At 35.1% G+C, this 25,110-nt stretch overlaps 2 protein-coding genes across 2 annotated transcripts; one reads left to right on the top strand and one right to left on the bottom strand.

The window, feature by feature from the left end:
* The first annotated feature begins 26 nt into the window (after positions 1-26).
* On the top strand, positions 27-1,167 carry LOC132190852 (protein FAR-RED IMPAIRED RESPONSE 1-like). Its single transcript, XM_059605885.1, has 3 exons — positions 27-755; positions 857-943; positions 1,096-1,167. Exons 1-3 carry the CDS (start codon positions 27-29, stop codon positions 1,165-1,167), a joined length of 888 nt encoding a protein of 295 aa, XP_059461868.1.
* An 11,655-nt stretch (positions 1,168-12,822) lies between these two features.
* Positions 12,823-21,046, bottom strand: LOC132189828 (proteasome subunit beta type-6). The gene is made up of 8 exons (XM_059604631.1): positions 20,830-21,046; positions 20,259-20,335; positions 19,497-19,552; positions 18,917-18,989; positions 17,983-18,094; positions 13,892-13,965; positions 13,220-13,294; positions 12,823-13,117 (listed from the first exon to the last, which is right to left on the bottom strand). The coding sequence occupies exons 1-8, from the start codon at positions 20,930-20,932 to the stop codon at positions 12,986-12,988; spliced, it is 702 nt and encodes a 233-aa protein (XP_059460614.1). The 5' UTR covers positions 20,933-21,046; the 3' UTR covers positions 12,823-12,985.
* Between the last annotated feature and the right edge of the window lie 4,064 nt (positions 21,047-25,110).

Raw genomic sequence — 25,110 nt, 5'->3', positions numbered from 1 at the left:
CAAGATTGAATCTAAAAAACTCACCTATGCTGAATCAAGTAGCAAAAGTGTACACACCCAAGGTGTTTGAGTTATTTCAAAATGAAGTTGAAGAGATACCACCACTTTCCATTATAGACCACAATGAAAGTCAAGAGATACATAGATATGTTGTTGGAGTTTTCAACGAACATGGAAAATACAACATTATTTGGAATCCATCAGATCAAACTTTGTCTTGCAATTGTAGAAAGTTTGAGACATTCGGTATTTTGTGTCGGCATGCTCTAAAAATTCTTGATACGTGGGATATCAAGCTGATTCCTGATAGATATATTCTAAAGAGATGGAGAAGAGATGCAAAAGATGAGAATGAAAAACAATTCATGAAGAATGACATTGAGTTAGATACTCGATTAGGATATGCAGATAGGTATCGAGCTTTGTGTCCTAAATATATTCAATTGGTAAATGAGGCATGTGAAACTGAAGAAGGCTTTAATATCCTAAATGCGGCTGTTGCAGATTTGAAGAAAAGACTTTGTGATGCAAATAATTGTCAAGCTAATGCAGAAAAAGATACTATTAGGCTTTCAACCAATATTGTAGACAAAGAAGATCAACCATGTGTTTCATTCATGGTAGGGCCAAAAGGAATAAAGAAAAAGGAGAATTATCGTAATAAGAAACGTCGACCTAAACCATGGATAGAAAATATGAAGAAACCTAAAGAAAGCATGTCAAAGAATCAAGCAAAGGAAATCAGAGAGTCAAAGGTATTATACTAAATTATCTTTATTGTCTTTCCATGTTTAAATTTGTTTTGATGTGATTATAGTTTATTATTAATCTTATTAAACGCATACGATTTTTACAGGATATAGAAATACATGATTGCAACACACAGAAGAGCAATGAGGATATCGCATATAGTCATGTTCCTAGCTTTACCCAAATATCTAGGGTAATATATTCATAAATATTATTTTTAATTTGATATTATTAATTATGAAGTTTCATACTTGACTTATTTAGTTGATTTAGTGATAAGCTAATAATAAATTCAATTATGCCTTATTTTCTTTATGACGGTTTTTTTATTTTTTTATTCTCTAGATACTTGCATCTCGTAGTTTCCCTAATCAAAACTTTCTACAAGAGGAACCAACTAAAGAAGTTCAAAAATGAAGGTATATTTACCTTTCTAACTCGTCATTTTTTTTTAATTAAAGTTTTAAGTGAATAATTAGTTGATTTTTATTTTTTATTATTATTATTTTTAATTCATCAGGAAGCGAAGGAAGGAGGATGATGTGACAACTAAATGTCGTTGGCTAAAAAAATTCAACATGCACTCGGAGATGGAGTTTTTGTAGTTTAAAAATTTAATCATTTTGTGTTACACTATATTTGGCTCTTGAATGTAAGATGACCTTATATTTGGCTCTTGAATGTAAGATGACAATATTTGTATTTTGTAGTGATTTTTGGATTAAAATTTTTGGAAAAAACTTTGCTTTAGATATTGCTTTCACAGTATTTGCTTAAGATATGTCATTTGCTTCAAATTTGTCAAAAAAGGAAAAAACTTGTATTTAGATATTGCTTCACCATATTTGCTTAAGATATAAAATTCTTGATTGATGTGCTAATCAAATATTGTTTTTTGAATGAACAAGTATTTGAATTTGTTTTTTGAATGAACAAGTATTTGAATTGGTTTGTAATTTCTCACCACCAATTTGTTTGGGTTTCTATTACCATAGCCACAATAATAGTCATCGTCTGTTTGGGTTTCTACATAATCCAGCCCAACAATAGTCGCTAGTCTGTTTGGATTTCACAATGAAACTGAGTATTTACAGATTACTTCTTCAAAGTAAAAGGAAAATTAGATTTGGGAGATAGCCTCCCCTCTCTCTATAAAACACTGCTGGAAAGGAAAGTTACAATAAAGATAGAATGAAAATAAAGGAGAAAATAAACAAAATCAAAACAATAATTTTGAAATAAAGAAAATTAAAATCCATTAACTATGAAAAAAAAAAAAAAAAACCATCTTCCTCCAGGAAAGGAAAGCTACAATAAAGATAGAATGAAAATAAAGGAGAAAATAAACAAAATTAAAACAATAATTTCGAAATAAAGAAAATTAAAAACTATTAACTATGAAAAAAAAAAAAAAAAAAACCCAGAAACCAGAAAGAAAACCAGAAAAACCATCTTCCTCATCTTTGTTGTCATCATCGTCCTCAAGATCTCCGTCAACACCGTCCAGCTCCCGTCATTCTCCATCGCCAACGGCACCGCCACCTTCACCTTCTCCCAGTACCGCCGCCATCCGAAACCCCAACCACTCCATCTTTTCCCACTACGACAGCACTCTCCAGCTCCTCTACTCCGGCTCCCGAGTCAGCTTCATGTTCATCCCCGCCGGCAAGATCGACCCCAGCTAGACCCAGTACATGGCCGCCACCTTCTCCATCCAGTCCTTCCCCTTGACGACGCCCCAAACAGTCGGAGCCATGGTACCCCAACATTCCTTCCCCCCTCCGGCCCCCGAAACCAACGGACCCATGGCCCCCGCTCACCGGCGGCGAGTTTCGAGTTGGCCCAAAGAAGGAGACGCCTCTTTGCAGATGTGGGGATGGAGGATTTGAAGGGAGTTTGACTAACGGAGGTTTAGTGTGGGTTGTTGCCGTTTTGTTTGTTTTATTATTATTTTTAATTGAGAGAGTGAGGTGTCATATTTTTAGCCTTAGATTTCTATAGAGAAATCTAAGCCTTTAACTAGATACTCTCCAGTCCATAATGGACTGGAGAGGATCCGGATCCGTTGTGAGGGGGAGAGAAGACCATTGGGTATTTATAGTGTTGAGAGAAATATATAATAATACAAAAAAATTTAAGTTGAAGGACATGTGTTAAGTGACTAAGGGGAAAAGTCATGCAGGAGGACAATTGCCCCATTACGTGGAGGCTTCATCTAATGCATGAAAACGCATGGCAATTGAGAAAAAAAAAATAAGACACGTTGAATGAATTTGGCTTGGAGGCTACACCTCTTTTCTTTTTTTTAATAATTATTGTTATTATTATTATTATTATTATTATTATTATTATTAAATCCTCCAAAAATCCACAAGACTCCCAAGTATTTAATAGGCTAATAATTCCATTAATACTCTCCTAACTAAAAGAGTCTCCTTATATATATATATATATATATATATATATATATATATATATATATATATATATATATATATAATGCTTTATAATTTTATTTTAATCTATAAAATTTATAGGATGTCACAGTTTTACTCCCACATTTGCAAATTGGATAGCTCGATTCTGAATCGCTTACCTCACCCTCGGAGTGCTCCATCTTTAACCGTCGTCACCTCGCCGATACTGGACAGTGAGTAATTTTGCCGAAGGATGATTTTCGCCAGTACTGGGTCTCGCCGTCGTGTGCAATTCTTTGCCGTTGGAAGTTAGTTCCTCAGCTTTCTTTCTTCAACTTTCTTTCTAAGGCTTCGAATCGATGGCTGGAACCCTAAACCATCAGCTTCAATATTTTTTCCTCAAGCTTCGGTGGTGGGTCTTCAGCTTCGAGTTGGAGTGGCTTGGACGAGTGAGCGTGAGGTTTTGTAAGGGTGAGTGTGAGTGAGGGTTACTAAGAATGAGAGAGGGCAAAGTGGGTAAGCCAGCTGAAAAATACCACGTGAAAATCATGTGAGGGCCCTTCCGTTAGGGTTTGACGATTCAAATGGACGGAAGGATCTAAGATGAGAGAAAACCAAAGTTCAGGGGGCCTAAGTGAGAGTTTTGGTAATTCAGGGGGTGTTTGTCAAATTGGCTGGAAGTTGAGGGCGCTTACTGAAGTTTCCCATAAATTATATCATTTAAATAAAAAGACTTTATTATATCAATATTTAGCTCTCTTAATAATTTAAGAGTAATATTAAAAGTTAGTATAAATTTTAGGGATAAATGTAAAATTGGTTATTGTGGTTGACCTAAATTATAAATCACTCCATGTGATATAAAAAATAATTTACAAGTCATCAGAGTAGGCCAAAATAACAATTTACTCCCTAAAACACAAATGCTAGTTTAATAAAAAGAGTAACCAAATTTTCTCCAACTTAATTTGAAAGAAAACTTTGTTACAATTTATTAACTTGAATGTTGTTTTTATTTATTTTTCAATGGTTATAAGATGTGATTGTCAAATTCTCGCAAAATGCTCCCAAATCGTGGCGAGGAAGATGAAAATGAGAGAGGGTCACGCACAGAGTAAAATTTTGGGGATAGAAGAGATTATGTTAATTTACCGAAGCAGTATTACTTGGAGTGAGGTTTGATGTGTGATTTTAGCTGGTGTCTTAAAATGATGTGAAAAATTCTAGTTGTCATTTTTTAAAGTTAGAAATCAATAATAACATGTGTCGTATTTTTATTGGGTATGACGTGACAAAGTAACATATTCCAATTCTTCAAGATCTTCCCGATGAGTATTGGAGACTTCGTTGTGCAGGGATAAAATTTCTACTACTTCTACTACTCTCAAGTTTCTACTACTACTACTACTAATTTTTCTTTTGGATAAATTATCATTACTTTTCTTTTCTTTATATATTTTATCTTTTAATTTTTGTACTTACAACAAAAGTTTAAATAATCTTACTCTATTCGAGCTCGAGCAAGAATTATCTGTTCAAGATCAAGTTGTTTTTGCTAGTGACATCCTGATGTGACACTAATTTTCACCATTAGATCTTGAATTTTAGATCGAATGGTCATTAGGGTGTGTGCATTTCTCATTTACTGAAAATGGAAGATCGCATTTCTCATTTTTTTTTGCTGAAAATGGACATGAAGCGTGCCTAAAACCCTAGTGAGAGCATAAAACTTTAGAGAAGCTTTTATGCCCCTGGTTGATAGTACTACTACTACTACTACTATTACTATTCTCAGTTTCTACTACTAATACTACTTTCAAGTTTTTACCTAGAAACTACTACTTACTATTACTACTACTACTACTAAAACTACTATTCTTAGTTTTTATTACTACTACTCTCAAGTTTCTACATAGAAACTACTACTCTTAGTTTCAGTTTCTACGACTACTACTCTCAAGTTTCTACTACTACTGTAACATCCCAATATTTTTCTTCTTTTATCTTGTAAATAAATCGAGTGTTACGTTAAAATAATCTTACACTGCGAAAAATCTAAAATTTATCAATACAAAATAATACTCTTAAAAATATTTTTCTTTATACAAAATACCCACAATTATGCCGAACAAGGCATTTATACAAATCTATCTGACTGTATAAACTCTAGACAAACTTCACCAACTTAGAATCTCTGTACATCTCAAATATGAAGTTCTAATCACAACTACATAATTACATTGACTTTCCATTCCTGCAACCACTACAAAAACTGTAAAGTAATGAGTCAATTGATTCACGATAATATAAATCATTATTGAAGCAATTATATCAAAAGGCTAGACATTTAATAAAACTACAAAGATCTGTATTATTGAATATCAATATCACTTTCAGTAAGTACGAATACCTACGGTGGATTACATGAATGGATCATCAAAGGTAATTACTTGTTGAAACCCATTTTGCTTCACACAGTCTCTTTCTTTCAATATCTCTCACTGTCTCCAAAAACTCCCTCTCAATCTTTGATTCTTTGTCTCCATCTTTCTCTGAATTATCTTCATCTCACTGCCTCTCCGTCTAACTCTGCTTCTCACCATCTCTCTGCTAGCTCTCTCTCTCTCTCTCTCTCGTGTTATTTCTTTCTTGCAGCACTTTGTCTCACCCTTTCCCTCTCTGCTCTGCGTAAACACTCTCAGAAAGAAGAAAGACCGAGTAGAAAGCGGAAAAATGAAGAATATGTGGAAGAGAAGGGAGAGGAGTGGTGAAATTTGTGAGGGTGAAGAACTCTATTTATAGGAAAAACCAAATAGTATTCTACCTTCTATTTACAATTCTACCCTCATTTTACTATTCTACTTACCAACACTATTATACCTACCATTAACTATTCTACATTCCATTTACAATTCTACCCCATTTTACTATACCAATACTATTATACCTACCATTAACTATTCTACCTTCTCTTACTATTCTACCTACCAATACTATTATTCTTACCATTTACTATCCTATTATTTCACCAATTACCATTCTCTAATTATCACTCTCTGTAACACCATAAATTTCACAATAATTAAAATCATTGGCTAAAATGAATTTTAAAATAACATTGTCATCAAAATAATCTATTTAAATAACTTTGAAAATTCTAGGGCGCTATAATCTTCCCTCCTTATTAAAATTTCGTCCTCGAAATTAAAGCCTATAAATTATCGTCCAATCTTCAAATTGAGTGACCCAATTTAAAACAAATCACACTTAAACCATAACTTACCCAAGTTACCATATAACTTTAAATTTCAATCCATTCATAGAATAAATGTCATAACATGTTCCATACCCAGGCGATGTGAGACGCCACAAGCACTCTTCTTGGGCACCAGTGTCACCGTTGGCAATCCTCAGGGAATTTCTTCAATCTCAGACCTTAACTTTTGGCCCTTATACATTTCATCGTGTCTTAACTAACATCCTTATAATATAACCCACTTTTGGCATCACTAACGTATGTCCACTAGCGGCCCTCATAGGCTTGTGCACGCTCCCACCATCTCAGGCTAGGCAATGCTTTGATACCATTTATAATATCCCGATATTTCTCTTCTTTTATCTTGTAAATAAATCAAGTGTTACGCTGAAATAATCTTACACTGCGAATAATCTAAAATTTATCAATACAAAACAATACTCTTAAAAATATTTTTCTTTATACAAAATACCCACAATTATGCCGAACAAGGCATTTATACAAATCTATCTAACTGTATAAACTCTAGACAAACTTCACCAACTTAGAATCTCTGTATATCTCAAATATGAAGCTCTAATCACAACTACATAATTACCTTGACTTTCCATTCTTGCAAGCACTACAAAAACTGTAAAGTAATAAGTCAATTGATTCACGATAATATAAATCATTATTGAAGCAATTATATCAAAAGACCAGACATTTAATAAAACTACAAAGATTTGTATTATTGAATATCAATATCACTCTCAGTAAGTACGAATACTTACGGTGGATTACATGAATGGATCATCAAAGGTAATTACTTGTTGAAACTCATTTTGCTTCACATAGTCTCTTTCTTTCATTATTTCTCACTGTCTCCAAAATCTCCCTCTCAATCTCTAATTCTCTGTCTCCATCTTTCTCTGAATTATCTTCGTCTCACTGCCTCTCCGTCTAACTCTGCCTCTCACCATCTCTCTGCCAGCTCTCTCTCTCTCTCTCTCTCTCTCTCTCTCTCTCTCGTGTTCTTTCTTTCTTGCAGCACTTTATCTCGCCCTTTCTCTCTCTGCTCTGCGTAAACACTCTCAGAAAGAAGAAAGACAGAATAGAAAGCGGAAGAAGGAAGAATATGTGGAAGAGAATGGAGAGAAGTGGTGAAATTTGTGAAGGGGAATAGCTCTATTTATAGGAAAAACCAAATACTATTCTATCTTCCATTTACAATTCTACCCTCATTTTACTATTCTACCTACCAACACTATTATACCTACCATTAACTATCCTACATTCTATTTACAATTCTACCATCCTTTTACTATACCAATACTATTATACCTACCATTAACTATTCTACATTCCCTTACTATTCTACATACCAATACTATTCTTCTTACTATTTACTATCATATTATTTCACCAATTACCATTCTATAATTACCACTCTCCGTAACATCATAAATTTCTCAAGAATTAAAATCATTGGCTAAAATGAATATTAAAATAACATCGTCATCAAAATAATCTATTTAAATAACTTTGAAAATTACTACTCTCTAATTACCACTCTCTGTAACACCATAAATTTCCCAAGAATTAATTCATTGGCAAAAATGAATATTAAAATAATATCGTCATCAAAATAATCTATTTAAATAACTTTGAAAATTCGGGGGCGCTACAACTACTACTCTCAAGTTTATATGTAGAAACTACTACTCTTAGTTTCTATTATTGTTCATTTAAAACTTGTTTAAATATAAGGAAAATATAATTAATCCCTATGCTTTTATCTATTTGTCATTAGCTCCTTTAGGGTATACAAATTGGTTAAGAACTCCACGTGGTTAGTTAAAAACGTAAATAGATTCCTGCAACAAGTGTCATGTTAGCATTAATCATGTTGTGACACATTATTTATAATAATAAAAATAAATATAAATACTAAAAAATTAATTAAAAATCAAAATTTGGTGCAAATTCTTTCCATACTAATCAAACTTTACTCTATGTATTTTAGTATTTAATCTTTTTTTTTTAATAAATTCACTATTTTTTTTTTAAAAAAAAAAAAATATATGGGTATTTTTGGAAGAATAGCAAAAAGATAGGTCAATTGCAACAAAATTATAGTTTGATGTATTTAAGTGTCAGACCTGTCAATTTGTAAGACTTTAAAAAATGACAAAACAGTTCATGGTAGGGGTATAATTTTTTACAGGGAAATCGGAACCGAACCGGGAAACTGAGTACCCCGGTTTTGAAAAAATAAAAAAAGGGGGAAACCGGGGTACATATATATAATAATATTTTATTAATATTATTATTATTATTATTATTATTATTATTATTGTTTTTGGATTTTTTTTTTTTTTTTTTACCCTAGGGTTCAGACTTGCTGCTTGCGCCTCATTTACTCATTTATATTTTTCTTTTAAAAAAATTGGATTTTTATTTTTCAAGCCCAAAAAGGCAAAAACATTGATTTTATTAGGATTTTTTTTTTCTTTTTTAGGTTTTTCTTTTTTTATTATTGGGAACAATCACAACAAAGCCCAACATATTGTGACAAAAAGGCTAATAGTTCTTACATAAATGACCCAAATCAGTTAAATTAAGCCCAAATATTAGGCTCAATACATAAAATAAGCCCAAAACACAAAAAATTTCAAAACGTTAATAGTTCTTACAAAAATGGCCTAAATCAGTTAAATTAAGCCCAAATATTAGGCCCAATACATAGAATAAGCCCAAAACACTAAAAATTTTCAAAACCCAGTTACCTGGTTCCGGATAACTGGGTACCAACCGGAACAGGGCGGGTACCCGGATAAAAATTCAATAAAGTTCCGCCTTATATTCAATGGTGATTTTAAAGGCCATCTCAAATATCTTCACTTCAACATCTAGGGAAAAAACCTTATGAGTTGACGGCATCAAGCTACCACAATATCAAAGGAAATGATAAGTAATGAATCAAAAGCAATGTCAACTCAAGTATGGGAAACATTTTGTGATGGTAAAATTTCCTAGCGCCATTGTAAATTTGTAATGGTAAGAAACACAGTCACCACAAACTAAATCAGCCAAGGGGAAACAGTGTCACAGTAAAAGAACTATTCTCACCAATTCAACATTTTTATCAACATTTGACATGACTCATGTATGCTATTTGCCTCCGAGAATGCATGTGTGGACGCAACATCATCTTTACAAATCAATGCTGCCAACACTGAGTCAAGTAAGCAACCTTCAAGGTAACAAAAAATTTAGGTGTGTCAGCCTTAATTCAATTTCAGATAGAATCACACTCTCTAAATTGATCTGCACATTACAAATTCATTATCAAAACAAAAGAGAATAAATAAAAAAAATTAAAAATTAAAGAAAAAAAAATTATTATCAGATTTCCCTACGTATCAACCTTCTTCTCTAAAAAAATAAAAAATTTAAATAAATCAATATTTAAAAAAGATAGGCTTAACAGTTAAAAAAAAAAAAAAAAAAAAGAGTAAGTATACTTATAATAGTAATCTGAATTAATTAATACTCATCAATTATACACAAAAACTTATTACCATTGACATCTTAATAACCATTGAGATCTCAATCTGAGATCTAATCATTAAGAGCAACTGCTCATTATATCAAGATTTTAGTAAGAATAAAATATCCAAATCATCATATCCATAACACAATTCTTTCACACCCATAGATAGTTTTTAAAGTAAATGAAGACCCCATTGAAATGGATTTACTTCTGCTGCCAATTTTCTTAAATTGCCAAACAATTCATCTAAACAATTTTTTTTCGTGATATGATTTAAGATGATGTAAGCCTACCTGCACTATTTTTTTCTAATTTTTGTTTTTCTCTAATTCTAGATGCTTTATGATTGCTCCACTTTACCTGCATCTTGACAGAATATCGGCCTCACTTAGTTTTGTAATCGAGCTAGTGTCGTCGAGCTCAAAGAACAGCCTCTTCGACTGCACCCCACATAGAACCATCTCCACACTCATTTAAATTTTTGAAAAATATATAAAATTAATCCCTATGCTTTTATCGATTTGTAATTAGCTCCTTTAGGGTATAAAAATTGGTTAAGAACTCCACGTGGTAAGTTAAAAACGTAAATAGATTCCTACAGCAAGTGTCATGTCAGCATTAATCATGTTGTAACACATTATTTACAATAATAAAAACAATTATAAATACTAAAAAAAATTAATTAAAAATCAAAATTTCGTGCAAATTCTTTCTATACTAATCAAACTTTACTCTATGTATTTTAGTATTTAATCATTTTTTTAATAAATTCACTAATTCTTTTTCTTTTTTTTTAAGAAAATATGGGTATATTTGGAAGAATGGCATAAAGGTAGTTCAATTGCACCAAACTTGTACTTTGATGTATTTAAGTGCCACACCCATCAGTTTGTAAGACTTTAAAAAATGACTAAACAGTTCATGGGTGTTAAAGTGTATTTAACTTTCTTTCTTTTTATTTTTTCAACTTTTTCCCACGACCAATAGTAATATAAATTAGACAATCCCGAATGGTGAAATTAGCAATTTCTCCAACAGATTAATATTTCTAAGCTGGAATGATCAATTGATCCTGCACAAGCATCCACGTTATCTCGTCTTTTTTCCTTTCCATTCTTTCCACTAAAAGATATTAATTTTCCTACTAAGACTAAAGCTCTGTTTATTTCGCCGTAAAATGATTTACTGAAAATGTTTTACGTATATACAGGTGTTTGGTGCTACATAAAATGATAGTCAAAGGAAAATATTTTTACGATTTTCAAAATCATAAACCATTTTCCGACTTTAAGCATCTCATTTCATACTAAGACTAAGGCTCTGTTTATTTCGCCGTAAAATGATTTACTGAAAATGTTTTACGTATATACAGGTGTTTGGCGTGACATAAAATAATAGTCAAAGGAAAATATTTTTACGATTTTCAAAACTGTAAACCATTTCCCGACTTTAAGCATCTCATTCTAGAATCAACGAACCATGCCAAGACCCGCCTAGGACCTGCCTGGGACTTGACCGGGACCCACCGTGACCCGCCCAAGACATAACTAGGACCCGCCTCGGACCCAGCAAGGACTTGACTGAGACCCGCAAAGGACCTGATAGAGACCCGCGGGGGACTTGCCTAGGACCTGCACGGGACCTGACCGAGACCCTCCCGGGACTTGACCGAGACCTCGCTAGGACCTGCCTGGGACCTACCCGGGACCTCGTCAGGACCTGACCGAGACCCTCCTAGGACCTACCTGGGACTCGCCAGAGACCTAACCGGGACCAACCCGAGACTCGCCAGGGACTTGATCGAGACCCACCCGAGACCTCTCCAGGACCCACCGAGACCCGCCTAGACCTGACTAGGACCCGCCTGAGACCTGATCGGGACCCGTCCAAGACCTGCCCAGGACTTGACTAGGACTCGCCCGGGACCTCGCAACTGGGACTCACCTAGAACCCGACTAGACCTGCCTGGGACCCGCACAGGACCCTGACCAGGACCTACCCGAGACTTTACCAGATTCGACCGGACCTGCCTGGAACCTGCCCAAGACTCCGCCGAGACCTGCCCGAGACTTGACTGGGACCTACTCGGGACTTGATTGGAACCCCACCAAAACTTGCCTGGAACTTGATTGGAACTTGCTTAGTCAGTCTTGACAGGATCCCAGGCAGGTCCAAGGCGGATCCCAGTCAATTCCGGATCGAGTCCCAAGCAAGCCCGATCGGGTCCCACGTAAGTCCCGATTAAGTCCCTAGTAACTCTCAACAAGGTCCTGGGTAGCTCCCGAGCAAATCCTAGTAAGTACAAGGCGGGTCCTAGTCAAGTCCCGAGTGGGTATTTTTATATTTTATTTTTTAAATTATTGCATATTAGTATTTTTATGTTGTGAATATAAAAAATATTTGTGATTTTTCTATGGGCAAGCCAAATGCTGAAAAATGTTTTCATCGAAAAATATTTTCCTGTAAAATGACTTCCCTAAAAATATTTTACTACGAAAAATATTTTACGCCGAAACAAACGAAGCCTAAGTATAACATTTTCACAATACATTAAAAAGTAGCACCCCCTTATAACCCTTTCCCCAATTGATTAGAGCATCATCTCTTACAGTTCCTACAGTGATTCTTTCTTTACTTACTCCCGACACAATAAAACCTATTTTCCTTCCTAGTGCATGCACATAATTTATTTTTATTTTTATTTTCCTAGTATCTCCAGATGAATATAGGAACCAAACCCAAAAGATTGAAAGTGCAAGTATATTTTTCTACAGCTATGACTGACCACTAATTGGCCCAAAGGACAGAATATGACAACACACGCCACGATAGCATCCCACTAAAACCCATTTAGATTTCTTCAAAAAAAAACCCATGTAGATTGAATCAGAAATACATTCACCAACACATATGGTATTATGAACAGTTATCCAAGATAAAAGATTAAAATCCTGTTCATAAAACAGAGATTGTAGCAAAAAGATAAATAAATAGTGTAGCTAGGAGAGAGGCCTATCAACATTAAGATCAAATGTTCATTGGCTCAGGGCTGGAAGTGTTGAGTATGTCCAACAGTGAATTATGCGGCTCCAATTCCTCATGCCACAGTGGAAGTTTGTCCCCAGGGTAGAAGTTTCTTGTCACTCCCTCAGAATTTATCTGCACCAGAAGTTTTCAGTCCATTTGTGAGAGCATGTGCAGAATGTAAGAAATCTACTGAGAATTTCTTAGTTAACTATGACAGTCTAATATAAATCTTACAATCACAGTGCGAACAACACCGCCACTAGCACCATCTCGTGCAATGGCAAGGGAAACTGCCTTCACCACTAATTGCTGCAGTCAAGCAAAAGAAACCGTTAGCATTGGAGCTTCAAATACAACAAAATAACAAATTCTTAATTTTTTTCTTTATTGGGTGAGCATCTAGAGATCAACAGTTACGAGGACTGCTAGGCATCCCAACACTTTTTCCCAAATTCCGTTTTCCAAATGATCTGAACCCCACATTCATTTAAGAAAAAAAAAATATAAACCTATTTATTTATTGAATAGACCAGATCATTTGGAAAAAGAAATTTGGAAAAAAATGTTGGGATGTCTAGCATTATCCCAACGGTTACAAGAAAACATAAGTTCCTCCTTTATCTCTCGCCATTTTACAATAAAATACATCAAGAAAATCGCATTGGACTTTTTCAGATTTTTCTTTCTTCTTTGGTAAGGACTTTTCCATATACAGCCGTGCAAAAATAACAAAATGAAAACATAAATAAGCTGCCATGTTTTCTACTTCACTTCTCCCTGATTTTATCCTTGAGGTGTTTACTGATGCAACATAGCAGTGAGACACGTCTCACAGAAACTTGTGAGGATTGATTTATTCCAAGGCAGTAACTGATTTTGCATTTGCAAACATCAAGATCTACATACCTCAGCTTCATCCTTGGTCATTCCTTCTTTCCATGCTTGGTCGAAAAATCCATACAAGTAACTAGAGCCAGATCCTGTGGAACAAAAAGCATGTCAAACTAAATGATTGCACTGAAGTTGCTAGTGAAGACTATGTTGTAAAGAAAACTTTCCAAATACACATTACAAAAGCAATGAACATTTGAATGCTTAGCATGTAATTGGGGAACAACAATTGGGCCAACTATGATACAAGCTAAATCCAATCTAATTGGATAATTTGAAATTTCCATATAAGTAATTTCTGATTAAGTAATTAGTATTACTAGTCAATAGTGAATGCATTCCAAGTACAAACCAAACAATAAGGAGCCAGAGAGCATTAAGATTTACAAGTTGCACTATAGCAAAACATCAGACTGTGCCTACTCATGTGGAAAGCACACAGAGCACTAATCCCCAAAGGCCGCTTACTCCTTTCAAAGACTGACTGTTTCCTTCCTGCCACACATCAAGCATATGATCTAGTTTTCTAAGCCAATCTTCTAATTCTATCAACAGACTCCTCTCAGTCCCACACCTTCAAACCAGGTTTAGCAAGCACCTTTACTCCAAATAAAGCAAAATCAAAGACCAAAGCTCTCAGGCAACCAAAAATGCAAGAGATGATTCATGATTCCTGTTTCCACATATAAAAAAAGGTTTGTACCACAATCAATTAAACTACACATGGTAAAGAAAAAGCCATCTATTTTGAGGAGAGGGAAAGCCACCTTTATTGGGAAACGGGTATGCCAAAATCTCATTCAAAGGAAAATGCCTCCACCAAACCTCGAGTGCCTTATAGTACAAGCGACCTCAAATTTCATACAACTAGTATGCATCAGTTCGATAAATCCTCAATAACACTCCTCACTGTTTCAATCTTACAAATAGCTCAGAACTTGGTATTGATGTCATTTCCAAATCTAGAACATCAATAAATAGCCTCACGAAACCAGCCTACATGACTATTTATTATTGTAGCTTCCTTTCTACTCCAATGTTGAACGTTTGGATGCCTTCAGAAACATGAAAATAATATACAATGAAGCCTTGTGGTTAAGCTGTTAAATTTCATGTCATGTGTAATAGTAGTAGTAGTTTTATCTTATTTGGTTGTTTTACTTAGCAATCTTATTGAGTATTGATTAGCTTTAATTATCTAATGTTAATCTTTGTATTGTAATCTCTATAAATAGTAAATGTTAAGTGTGGGCAGCATCAAAATGTAGAACCCACCATTTATTCATTTTTGTCTTATTTCTTTGCATGTATAATCCAAGATATAGTTTGTGCTATTTCCTTTGTTCTTTTTTTTTTTTTTTTTTTCAGTAAGTAATCGAGATATTATTAAAAGTGTAAGACACCTCCATGTATACTGGAAGTACACAAGAGAAGCAGGTGCAAAAAAAAACAAAAAAATCATGATAACTAATGATTAAAGGAGAAACATAAGCAGCTGTCCAAAGATACAAAGTGTTGAAAAATAAAGACTTAATCTCCTCTAAAGTTCTCTCACAGTCTTCAAAACTTCTATAATTTATTTCCCTCCATTAACACCACAAAAGGCACAAAGGCATCATCTATACCGGCCACCCCCCAGCTCCCAGTCATCATTGTGGGCCCCCTGAATTTCGTTCATTTGAAAATGCACCCCGACGGCTATAAAATCCATTTCGATTTGAAAATGCGCCCTGAATTTTGATTTGAAACCGGATTGATAAAAGCATCCCAAAAAAAAAAAAAAAAAAAGACAAACCCGTCAAGGATTCGATTTTCAGGCCAATTCCTTCCCACGACTCATATTCCCAAGCCCCTTCCCATTTTTAGGGTTTCTAATCCTCCAAAAAAAACCAAAGCTGAAAGATCTCAGACCCAAAACTCCCTCGTTTTCGCTTCTCAAAACCAAAGCCTAAAGATATCCACTGAGATTCCGTTTCCAACCATCAAATTCGGGTTCAAGAATTCCTGGAAGATGGATATTCCCAACGAAATCGACGATTACGTCAAAAAATCCATTGATCACTCCCTAGGGCTCCCTGTATCCACGCACACTATGGAGTTGAAGCTTCGCGCCTCCGAAGATGCGCAACACCGACTCCACAACTGCTGTCTTTACGTACAGGCCAAATTGCAAGAGAAAGAAAACGTCAGCGCGCTAGGGTTCGTACATTGCAACTTTTCAAAGGGCGAGTGTGTGTATTTTCTATTTGTTCATTTTAAGATTTCTCTTTTTCTTTTCCCCTAAGGCTGAAGTAAGTATGAATGCACAAGCGTTGAAGAAGTTTGTAGAGGAGAATTGGAAATTGGTGGCTTTTATAGCCGTCGGGGCGAATTTTCAAATGAATGAAATTCATGGGGCCCACAATGATGACTGGGAGCAGAGACGCAGATGGGGGGTGGCCGGTATAGGCCAAGGCCTCCCCACTCGTTTGAAAAAAAAAAAAAAATTGAAGGCCAATATTATTTTCAGCCTAGCTGACCCCTACCCATAAATTTTTTTGGCCCCTACCCATTAAAACTAATTCATAATCCCTACCGGCTAAACTTTGCAGAAGACGCTACCTAATCTTGATCAAGGAGAAGACTAAAGAGCCCATTGCATTGGAGCAGAAAGAATAGAGACGAGTCAGTCTGATGGCCATGATGATCTCTAGTTAGAAAATGTAAGGGGTAAACAAAGAAGAAGATGCTGGAAGATTGAAATCAGGGAAAAGTAAACATTGAAAAGGTTGTGATGGACGACTTGAAGGAGAAGAAGATGCTAGAAGATTGAAATTAGGGAAAAGTAAAGGTTGTGATGGACAACTTGAAGGAGATCTCGTGCATTCCAAGACCACGTGTCGAGATAACAAATGGAAGGGAGTAATGGGAAGCAGTTGGCAAGCACTAAAGAAGGAGTTTATGTTTTGTGGTAGGTAGTTGAGTTTTGGTTGGGAGTTGGGTTGAGTTTTAAAAGGCTTTATAGTTAGTGGATTTTATTGTTAATGGGTTAGCCAACTAAGGGCTTTTTGTATTGTATAGAAGAAAGTCCCGAATGGATGGAATATGCAATACTTATGTCTTTTAGGCTAGGCAGTATGTGCACCATTTGTGTGTGTGTTTTTTTAATAAATTAATTTAATTTATAGTTAATTTTGTGAATTATTTTTGAAATGTGTTTATAAGAAATTATAGTTATTTGGTTGTTATTTGATTGGAACTATAATATTTTCTAATTATTATTTAATAATTATAGTTTAGAGTAGTTTTTAGTTAATGAGAAACAACCAAAAACTTGTAAAAAAAAAAAAAAAAACTGTGAAAATAGAAATATATATATATAGACTTTGGCCCCTGTCCATTATTTTTTCTGGCTCCATCCCTGCACCCCATACACTCCCATCAGGCTCACTTGAACATCATCCTCCCCATGAACTTCCATATTTAGAGTCCACCGCTCTCCACCAACTTTCTCTTTCAAGCCTATAGCACCAAAGTCATTTACCTAAGTGAGCATGATTGAACCTCATCAAGTTCCTAATCCCCAACCCTCCCTTAGAGATCGGCGTGCGTCCAACCCACCAGGTGATATTGAACTCTTCACCTCTTTAATCATAGTTTAGTCTGATATATGTCTCACCAAGTATAAAGAGGAAAGAAAAGAACTCCATATGACTGCCAGCACTATTGAAAATACACATAGTAAAAGATTGCCATATGGCAGCTAATGCAAAATCTTATGTGGCCCTTACTACACAAGGTTGTTGAATGTAACATACAACAAAAAATTGAATGTGAAGCATGCCTGAATCTTATGATATGTCTGTTTGTGCGTATATGTTCAAAAAATTGGAAAAAATATGTGTTTGAAAAAATGAAATTAATATCTAATCAAATGTGATTTTTATTTAAAAACATTTCCGGTAAAAAGTTTATCAAACACATTTTTAAGAAAATAAAGAAGCTATTTTATATATTTGTCTTAAAAACAAGTTCTTGAAAATAAAAAACAGAAGACATCCCAAACAAGCCATTAGTGTGCAAGGGTATATTTACTAATCATTTAGACAAACAGAAGTAAACCATACCTCCAATCGCAAAAGGCTGCTCTATTATTGTTCCACCAAGAGGAATTCCATAAATTTTACCACCTTCATACTTGTCCCACCCACCAACGATTAGGCCAGTTTGTAACATGTTCTGCCAAGTCCAAATATCATGATAAAGCCAAGTACATAAGTACACTAGAAATAATTCAACACAACTTTTTGAAAAGTACTTTAATACAAAGAAATGAAAACATAAACGGGTCTAAAAACAAAAATACATGCACACACAAACACAAACACAGAGATATACTGTTTCAACCTTCAAAATTAAAGTTCTCTTGTTTGCCATACGTGATATGAAGAAGCCACAAATGGCTTATTTTGATATAGATTTTTTTTTTTTTTTTATGAATAATTTGGCATAGCACATACTAAATAAGAGCTCTCCATATAGTGCTCAGAAGCCCAAGGGTAAGCAAGGCCTTGAGCAAGTTCAACCTGAAGTCAGGAAATGCTTGTTGACCATACAGAACATGTATAAGCATCCAAGACAGATAGATCCAGGTACTTCTATATGTGTGCACATAAAGAAATTTATTGTAGCAATATCATGGCCCTATCGATGTTTCTATTTGCAAACAAAATCACTTGAAAGAAGAAAATAGTAGTATTTTTTTTTTTCAATAAGTAGTAGCATAATTTAACTATTGAAAAAAAATTTTCCATCCCACCATTGGTTTTATTATACCCTATTCTTCTCTCACACGGGTTTTTTTAAAAAAAGAAAAAAAAAAAAAAGGGTCAAAATCAACTCTATTTTAGATCCTCAATGTACTGTAAAACACGATAAAATTTATGAGCTACAAGAAGAGAACCAAAAGAGTCAACTACGGGCAAGCAAAATTTATTATGTTAATCCAAAGCAAGAAAGCAATCACATCGAACAAAGCAAACTAAAGCAGTAACCCCACACCTTGTTACTATAGGATAGTAGCCTGACAAGGTTTGCAGAAACCTTGACAGTTGCAGGCTGCCCTAACTGTATCCTGTAAACAAAGATAATTGAGCAAAAAGATGTCAGTACATTGAAACTTGAGAAAATTGACTAACAAGGCAATGACATCAACCAAACAAACTAAGAGTCTTCAAGTTACTTCCAAATGAAGTTTAAAAAAAAAAACTCCCCCAACTTTATTAAGCTCATAATTTCAATACAACTACATCAATTATTAATACAGTGAAATATCGATGACTCCTAGAAATAAAATTAATAACATGATTCAGAACCAACACCACTTAATAGAAGAAAATTAAACCCAAAGAAAGCACCACAAGAGCAGACACTCTTAAGGATGGAGGGGTTAACTAAACTTGTGAAAAACAAAAGAATAAAAATAAATTAAAAGAAACACAAAAGGAAACAAACTCCAACAAGTAGGACAGGAAAAAAAATCACGCACTTGTTTAAAGTATCACAATCCAACAGATCCAAACTGCCAAACTAATCATACATTCAAGATGATCAAGAAACAACCAGGAACAGAAGTACTTACGTGTGTTGATGCAGGAAGTAGCGCACGTAGTCAGAAACAATCTGTGAATCTGCAGCCTGAAAAGGAATACATGTTAATATACATGGAAGCAGATGAGTAATCATGCATTAGAGGCTTAGCATTTGTCTCTTATGTCACTATTAAAGTATTAATTAAATGATGAAGTTCATCATTTACTACGACTCTTAAGTTTTTTGGACAATTGGTGTTTTAACATAGTATTTAAACCAAAGGTCCTAAGTTTGAATCTCGATACTCTGATTTACTCCTCATTTCAGTTAAATATTCTATGGATTAAGCCTCACTTATTGACCAAGAAAGCTTGAGCTTATACATGAGAAGCGTTAAGGTATTAATTGAATTGTTAAATTCAGAATTTCCTATAAGCTTACAATTTTGAACAATTGGTCATTCAACAGTCACCAAAATTATGTTGAGAGTATTTCCAGCATTTACAATTCGCCAAATGTATCACAATCCGTAATTTATTATACATGTAGAACCCAAAGTTGTCCAACACAAACACACGCACAAAGTAATCAAAGCCTTCATATGCTCAACAAAATGTCTGGAAACCATAAGAGAAAAAGTACAACATCAAAATCAACCTATAACCAAATGATGATTATGAATAACAACTCATCCATTGAGAACGGTTATTGGAATTAGAGCATTACAACCATTAGCACATGAAAGGATGGCAACCAAAAAAAGAAAAAATCAGGAACCACAAGGAATATGAGCTGTGAGAAAGTACAATACCGATCCGGAGCGACAAACATAGACATTATCCGTTAGCTGTGTAATCTTATCCGACGCGCGGTTAGCAACATACACACCTACCAAAACAACAAATGAGGTCGAATCAACCATAAATTTCCACCGTTACACGGAGAAAATTCCTTCGATTTTCTAAATGCAATCAATCTATTGACTGCCAAGGTATACGCCGGTGCAATTTTTTTTTTTTTTTTAATAACAATACTTAACAAGAATTATAGAAGAAGAAAAAAAGAAAAGGAAAGAGTTGTACGTTATACTGATAATGAATAAATCGACTAACACAAGAAACTAAGCTAGGGTTTTGCAATCCAGCTCAATGCTATGAGCGGAAAGCCCGATGTTTGCCTCCCAAAGAGAGAGGTTGTCCTGGGAATCAAAAGTAGGGATACGGGAAACAGATTCCTGAGTTGGAGAGATGCAGTGCACGACGCTCCCAAGAGTAGAGAATTCCTAGACTCTTGGCGGATTTCAGTTGAATTTGCTTTCGGAAAAAGACAAGAAAATTTGATTTCTCGGTAACCAAACAGCAAAAGAAGAAAAGCGAAAATACCAGTGCTCGTCCGGGAGTCGGCTCCGAGAACAACACCTCCGTTGTAAGTGACGCCGATGATGGTCGTGCCCATGGAATGAGGGGCGCTTAGATCGAGATCCATGTCCGAATGACGGTAGAAGTAAGATCGATGAAAAAGGATGGGCTCAAAAAATGCAGACAAATCAAAGACCCGAGAGACACTGGGGGAGAGGGGGCTTTCGTTTGAGTTATATGTACTGACTTCTTGCGCAAGTTCTTTTCTCTCTCTCTCTCTATTTTATTTTTTTTTATTTATTTTTTTTTTAATCTCCAAATAATGTTAGGGGTACTAAATTTTTTATGGAGAGTCTTACCAAATTGATCTGTAGCTCATTCATTAGTATCCATTACATTTTTTTTTTTAACTTATTGTTTTCTTTCTCTCCCATGAATGAGTTACACATTAGCTTATTAAGCCTCTCTTAATAAAAAATTTGGTACCCATAGCATTTCTCTTTATCTTTTATTTGCTAGATAGTCAGGGATATTGATATTGATAAGGGAGTGGATCAGAGACAAGGAAGGCTGTCGAGGTGTTTTGGGGAGATGATTAGAGGTGTACAGATTAACCATTTATCACCTATTGACTGCAACCGAACTAACATTAACTGTTTACCATCAAAAATATGTCAGTAATCAGTTAATGATTGTTATGCCGATGCCGGTTTAGTTCGATTAATCGGTATAAATATTTTTTTGTCGGTTAACCAAATTAACCGATAATAAATATTTGTTTAGTAGAATGATCATTACGAGAGTATTAGCTAGGTTTTTTTTTTTTTTTTTTTGACATGTCCGCACAAGAGGAGGGAAAGGGATTCGAATTAGTGACCTCCGCTTTATTAGGCGTGGTCCCAGCTGATTGAGCTACCTCTTGGAGACTAGCTAGGTTTTTTTAGTAGAACATATTAGTTGGTGAATTCTATGATCAATTTATTAGTAGAACATATGTATAGTAGATTCTTATTATTATAATTAATGGGCCAATTTAAAATTTGTTTGGTTCAATAAGCTATTTTAGCCACACACACACACACACAAAAAAAAAAAAAAAAACAATTTGGGCTCCAAAACAATCAATTTTTGGTTTAATTAAAAAAGCTCACAATTAACCGATTAACCGAAATATCCGTTTAACCGAAACTTTCAAAATAAATCCTTATCAAAATGTAATTGGTGAATTAACTGATTTAATTGACAATTTTAGTTAACCGAACTGAAAATTGCTATAGCAAACCAAACTGAACCGATACCCACCCCTAGATATGATGGACGAAGGTAGAAATCGATATGGGTTTGATTTTAGACGGTCAATATATATATACACACAATGTTGAAACAGGTCAAACGAATTGTGTTGGAATAGGTTAAACAGGTCGAGTTTGGGTCTAAATGGGTCGAACATGTTGACTCGTTTTTGACCTGTTTATTAAACAGGTCATGTTAGGTCACTCGTAGATCATGTTTGGGTTTAAGGGTTCGGCTCGTTTGTGTTCAAGTTTACCCTTATATGGTTGACAAACTCGAACCTGACCCGTGACCCTATTTTGCCAACTCTAATTTGGGTTCATGAGTGTTGCGTGGGATTGGGCAAAAGAGGATGGTGGGCTGTTTAGTGAGTCCATCGATAAGAAATAAAGGGAGTAATGGATAGCTAAATGGGCTTAATAAGCATGTTGGGTGTTGGGGTTGGACATGGTCCATTACTCCACCCCACGCAACTCCACCCAACAAAATATCATTTTGCACTTTCTCAATCAGCCTCAGAAAAATATTAACAAGGCCCATACACAAAGAACTACAAAATCTTTGTTTGATATTTAATTGACAACTTTTTCATACAAAATAATCGACCCAAAAACAAAAGAATCAAAACAGAGAAATGATATTTAGTAAACTTTCATACTACTGTTATACAACTATGATAATGTGGCTGTGAATATCAGCTATTGATTTTTATTTTACAAGCCCTAGTTGATCCAAATGTTGTATGTCAGTTGTATGAAAGTCTACTAAATAACATTATACATCAAACAAAGAATGAAACCTTACATATATTGAAGTTGTTCACCATTCCCTAATGCAACTCTGTGTTTGGGAAATTTGATTAGGAATCTTGTTTTTATTGTGTATGATTAGACAGTTTGTCAAGAAAATAGTAGAGATGAAAAGGAATATCGTATATCTATTGGTGACATTGTTATTGATTTTGTCAATTATTGCAACTACGATTAAAAGAACCTTTTTTCAGCCATAAATATTGTTAAAAATCATTTATGTAACTAAATGAAATGCCACGAAATGAACGTTGTGAATGTTTAAAAGTTTCTCGGCATTCGTCTTTATGCTAAGAAAAAGTTTGTCCCAACATTGGGCATGTCAGCGTATAATATACATATAGAAAGGTTTTTTTTTCTTTGGTAGTGAAAGAGCTAAATGCTTAAGAAATGGGGCCATTTTAAGTGATTCTCAATTCTCATTTGTTAGTTTCTTCTTGTTGTTACAAGTTTTCGTTTTTGACTATGATGCAGCACACGAACCACTTTGGAAGGAAACAAGGAAAAAACACAAAAGGACTGGAGTCACACCAGGGGTTGGCGTCGTACCAGGGGAATTAGAGCATCACACTCAACAAAAACAAACTTCTAAAACATATGTTTATTTCATATCATAAATTGAGGAGTACAAGGTCCTTATATAATACCTACTTATTAGAGACTTAAAAGTAAAAGACTTACTAAACGTAAAAGGAAAAGAAATACTAAACATAAAAGGATTTCCACAATATGAGAGATTTGGTTCAGGTAAGCCACATAACACATACGTGTTAGATTCCTTTGACAATTCCACCACGTGTAGATAGAAACTTAAAACTAAAAGTAAATTGGTTGTAGGCAACTATAACTCTATTTCCTGTACTACATCATATTCCTGCTTAAAAAGAACTCGCCTCTGATGAGTGATGGGATTGATAGAGATCATACAACTCTGGGTTGAGCCGCTGGACCTCTTCAGTTTGGAGCCAACAATAATCAGCCATAGGGCGATTTTTCTACTTGACCAAAAATTTTTGGTACCCGCCTTGTCAAGTAGAAACTAACTGGTCATCTAAGATATCCTCAATTTGCTCCTCGGGCTTGACATATGTAGGAAGATGTACTAGAGGAGATGCCGTTACTGTGTCTTCCAAGTGTTCATCATAGGCAGTTAGATCCTCCACATTGAATATAGGACTAATGTGAAGATCTGGTGGGAGCTCAAAGTGATAAGCATTTTGTCCTAGCCTCTGTACAATCTTAAATGGACCAGCCCTGCGATGATATAGCTTCTGAAAAATTCCTTTAGGAAAATGCTCAGGGCGAATATGAATGAAGACCAAATCCCCTGGCCTGAATTCTAGTTTACGCCAATGATGGTCCGCTTGTGCCTTGTATTTTTCAGCACTTACGACAAGACGTTGTCGTACCTCATTATGAATATTTTGCATATGCTTCACAAAATCTTCATCCCCCTTACATATACGCGAAGAAAAAGGCAGCGGTGTCAAATCAAGGGGAAGTTTCAGCTTCACTCCCGTAACAATCTCAAAGGGGGACACCCCCGTGCTTCTATTCACGGAGCAGTTATATGCGAACTTTGCATGAGGCAATAGGAGATCCCATGAAGCTTGGTGGTCGGTGATTAAACACCTTAGTAGATTGCCCAGGCTTCGGTTAACAACCTCAATTTGTCATCTGTCTGCGGATGAAAAGCACTTGAAAACTGTAGTTTTGTTCCCAACTTGGCCCATAGAGCTTTCCAAAAGTAGCTCACAAATTTTGCAACTCTATCAGAAACAATTGAGCTAGGAAGTCCATGTAAACAAATTACTTCTGCAAAAAAAAAAAGGGGGATGCTATACGAAAGGCATCGTAGGTGCGAGAACATGGCATGAAATGTGCCACCTTAGAAAATCAATCTACTACCATGAATATAAAATCACGACCTCGTATAGTCTTGGGCAATCCCAACACAAAGTCCATGCTAAGGTGTAGCTAAGGGCATGCGAGAATGGGGCAGTGGCGTGTACAGGCCAGCATTGGTACGAGTTCATTTTGATAACTGGCAAGTTCGACAATGCTTGATAATAGTAGCAACTTGCTTCTTTAATCCCGGCCAATAATAATGATCTTCAACAAGAGCAATTGTTTTGTCCCTACCAAAATGTCTCGCTAAGCCACCAAAATGCAGTTCCACAATGACGAAGTCCCGAACGGATGT

This window comes from Corylus avellana, chromosome ca8 (assembly GCF_901000735.1).
Source record: "Corylus avellana chromosome ca8, CavTom2PMs-1.0".
NCBI lineage: Eukaryota > Viridiplantae > Streptophyta > Magnoliopsida > Fagales > Betulaceae > Corylus > Corylus avellana.
Note: the sequence above shows the minus strand (reverse complement) of the source record. Positions and strands in the feature narration are given on the sequence as shown.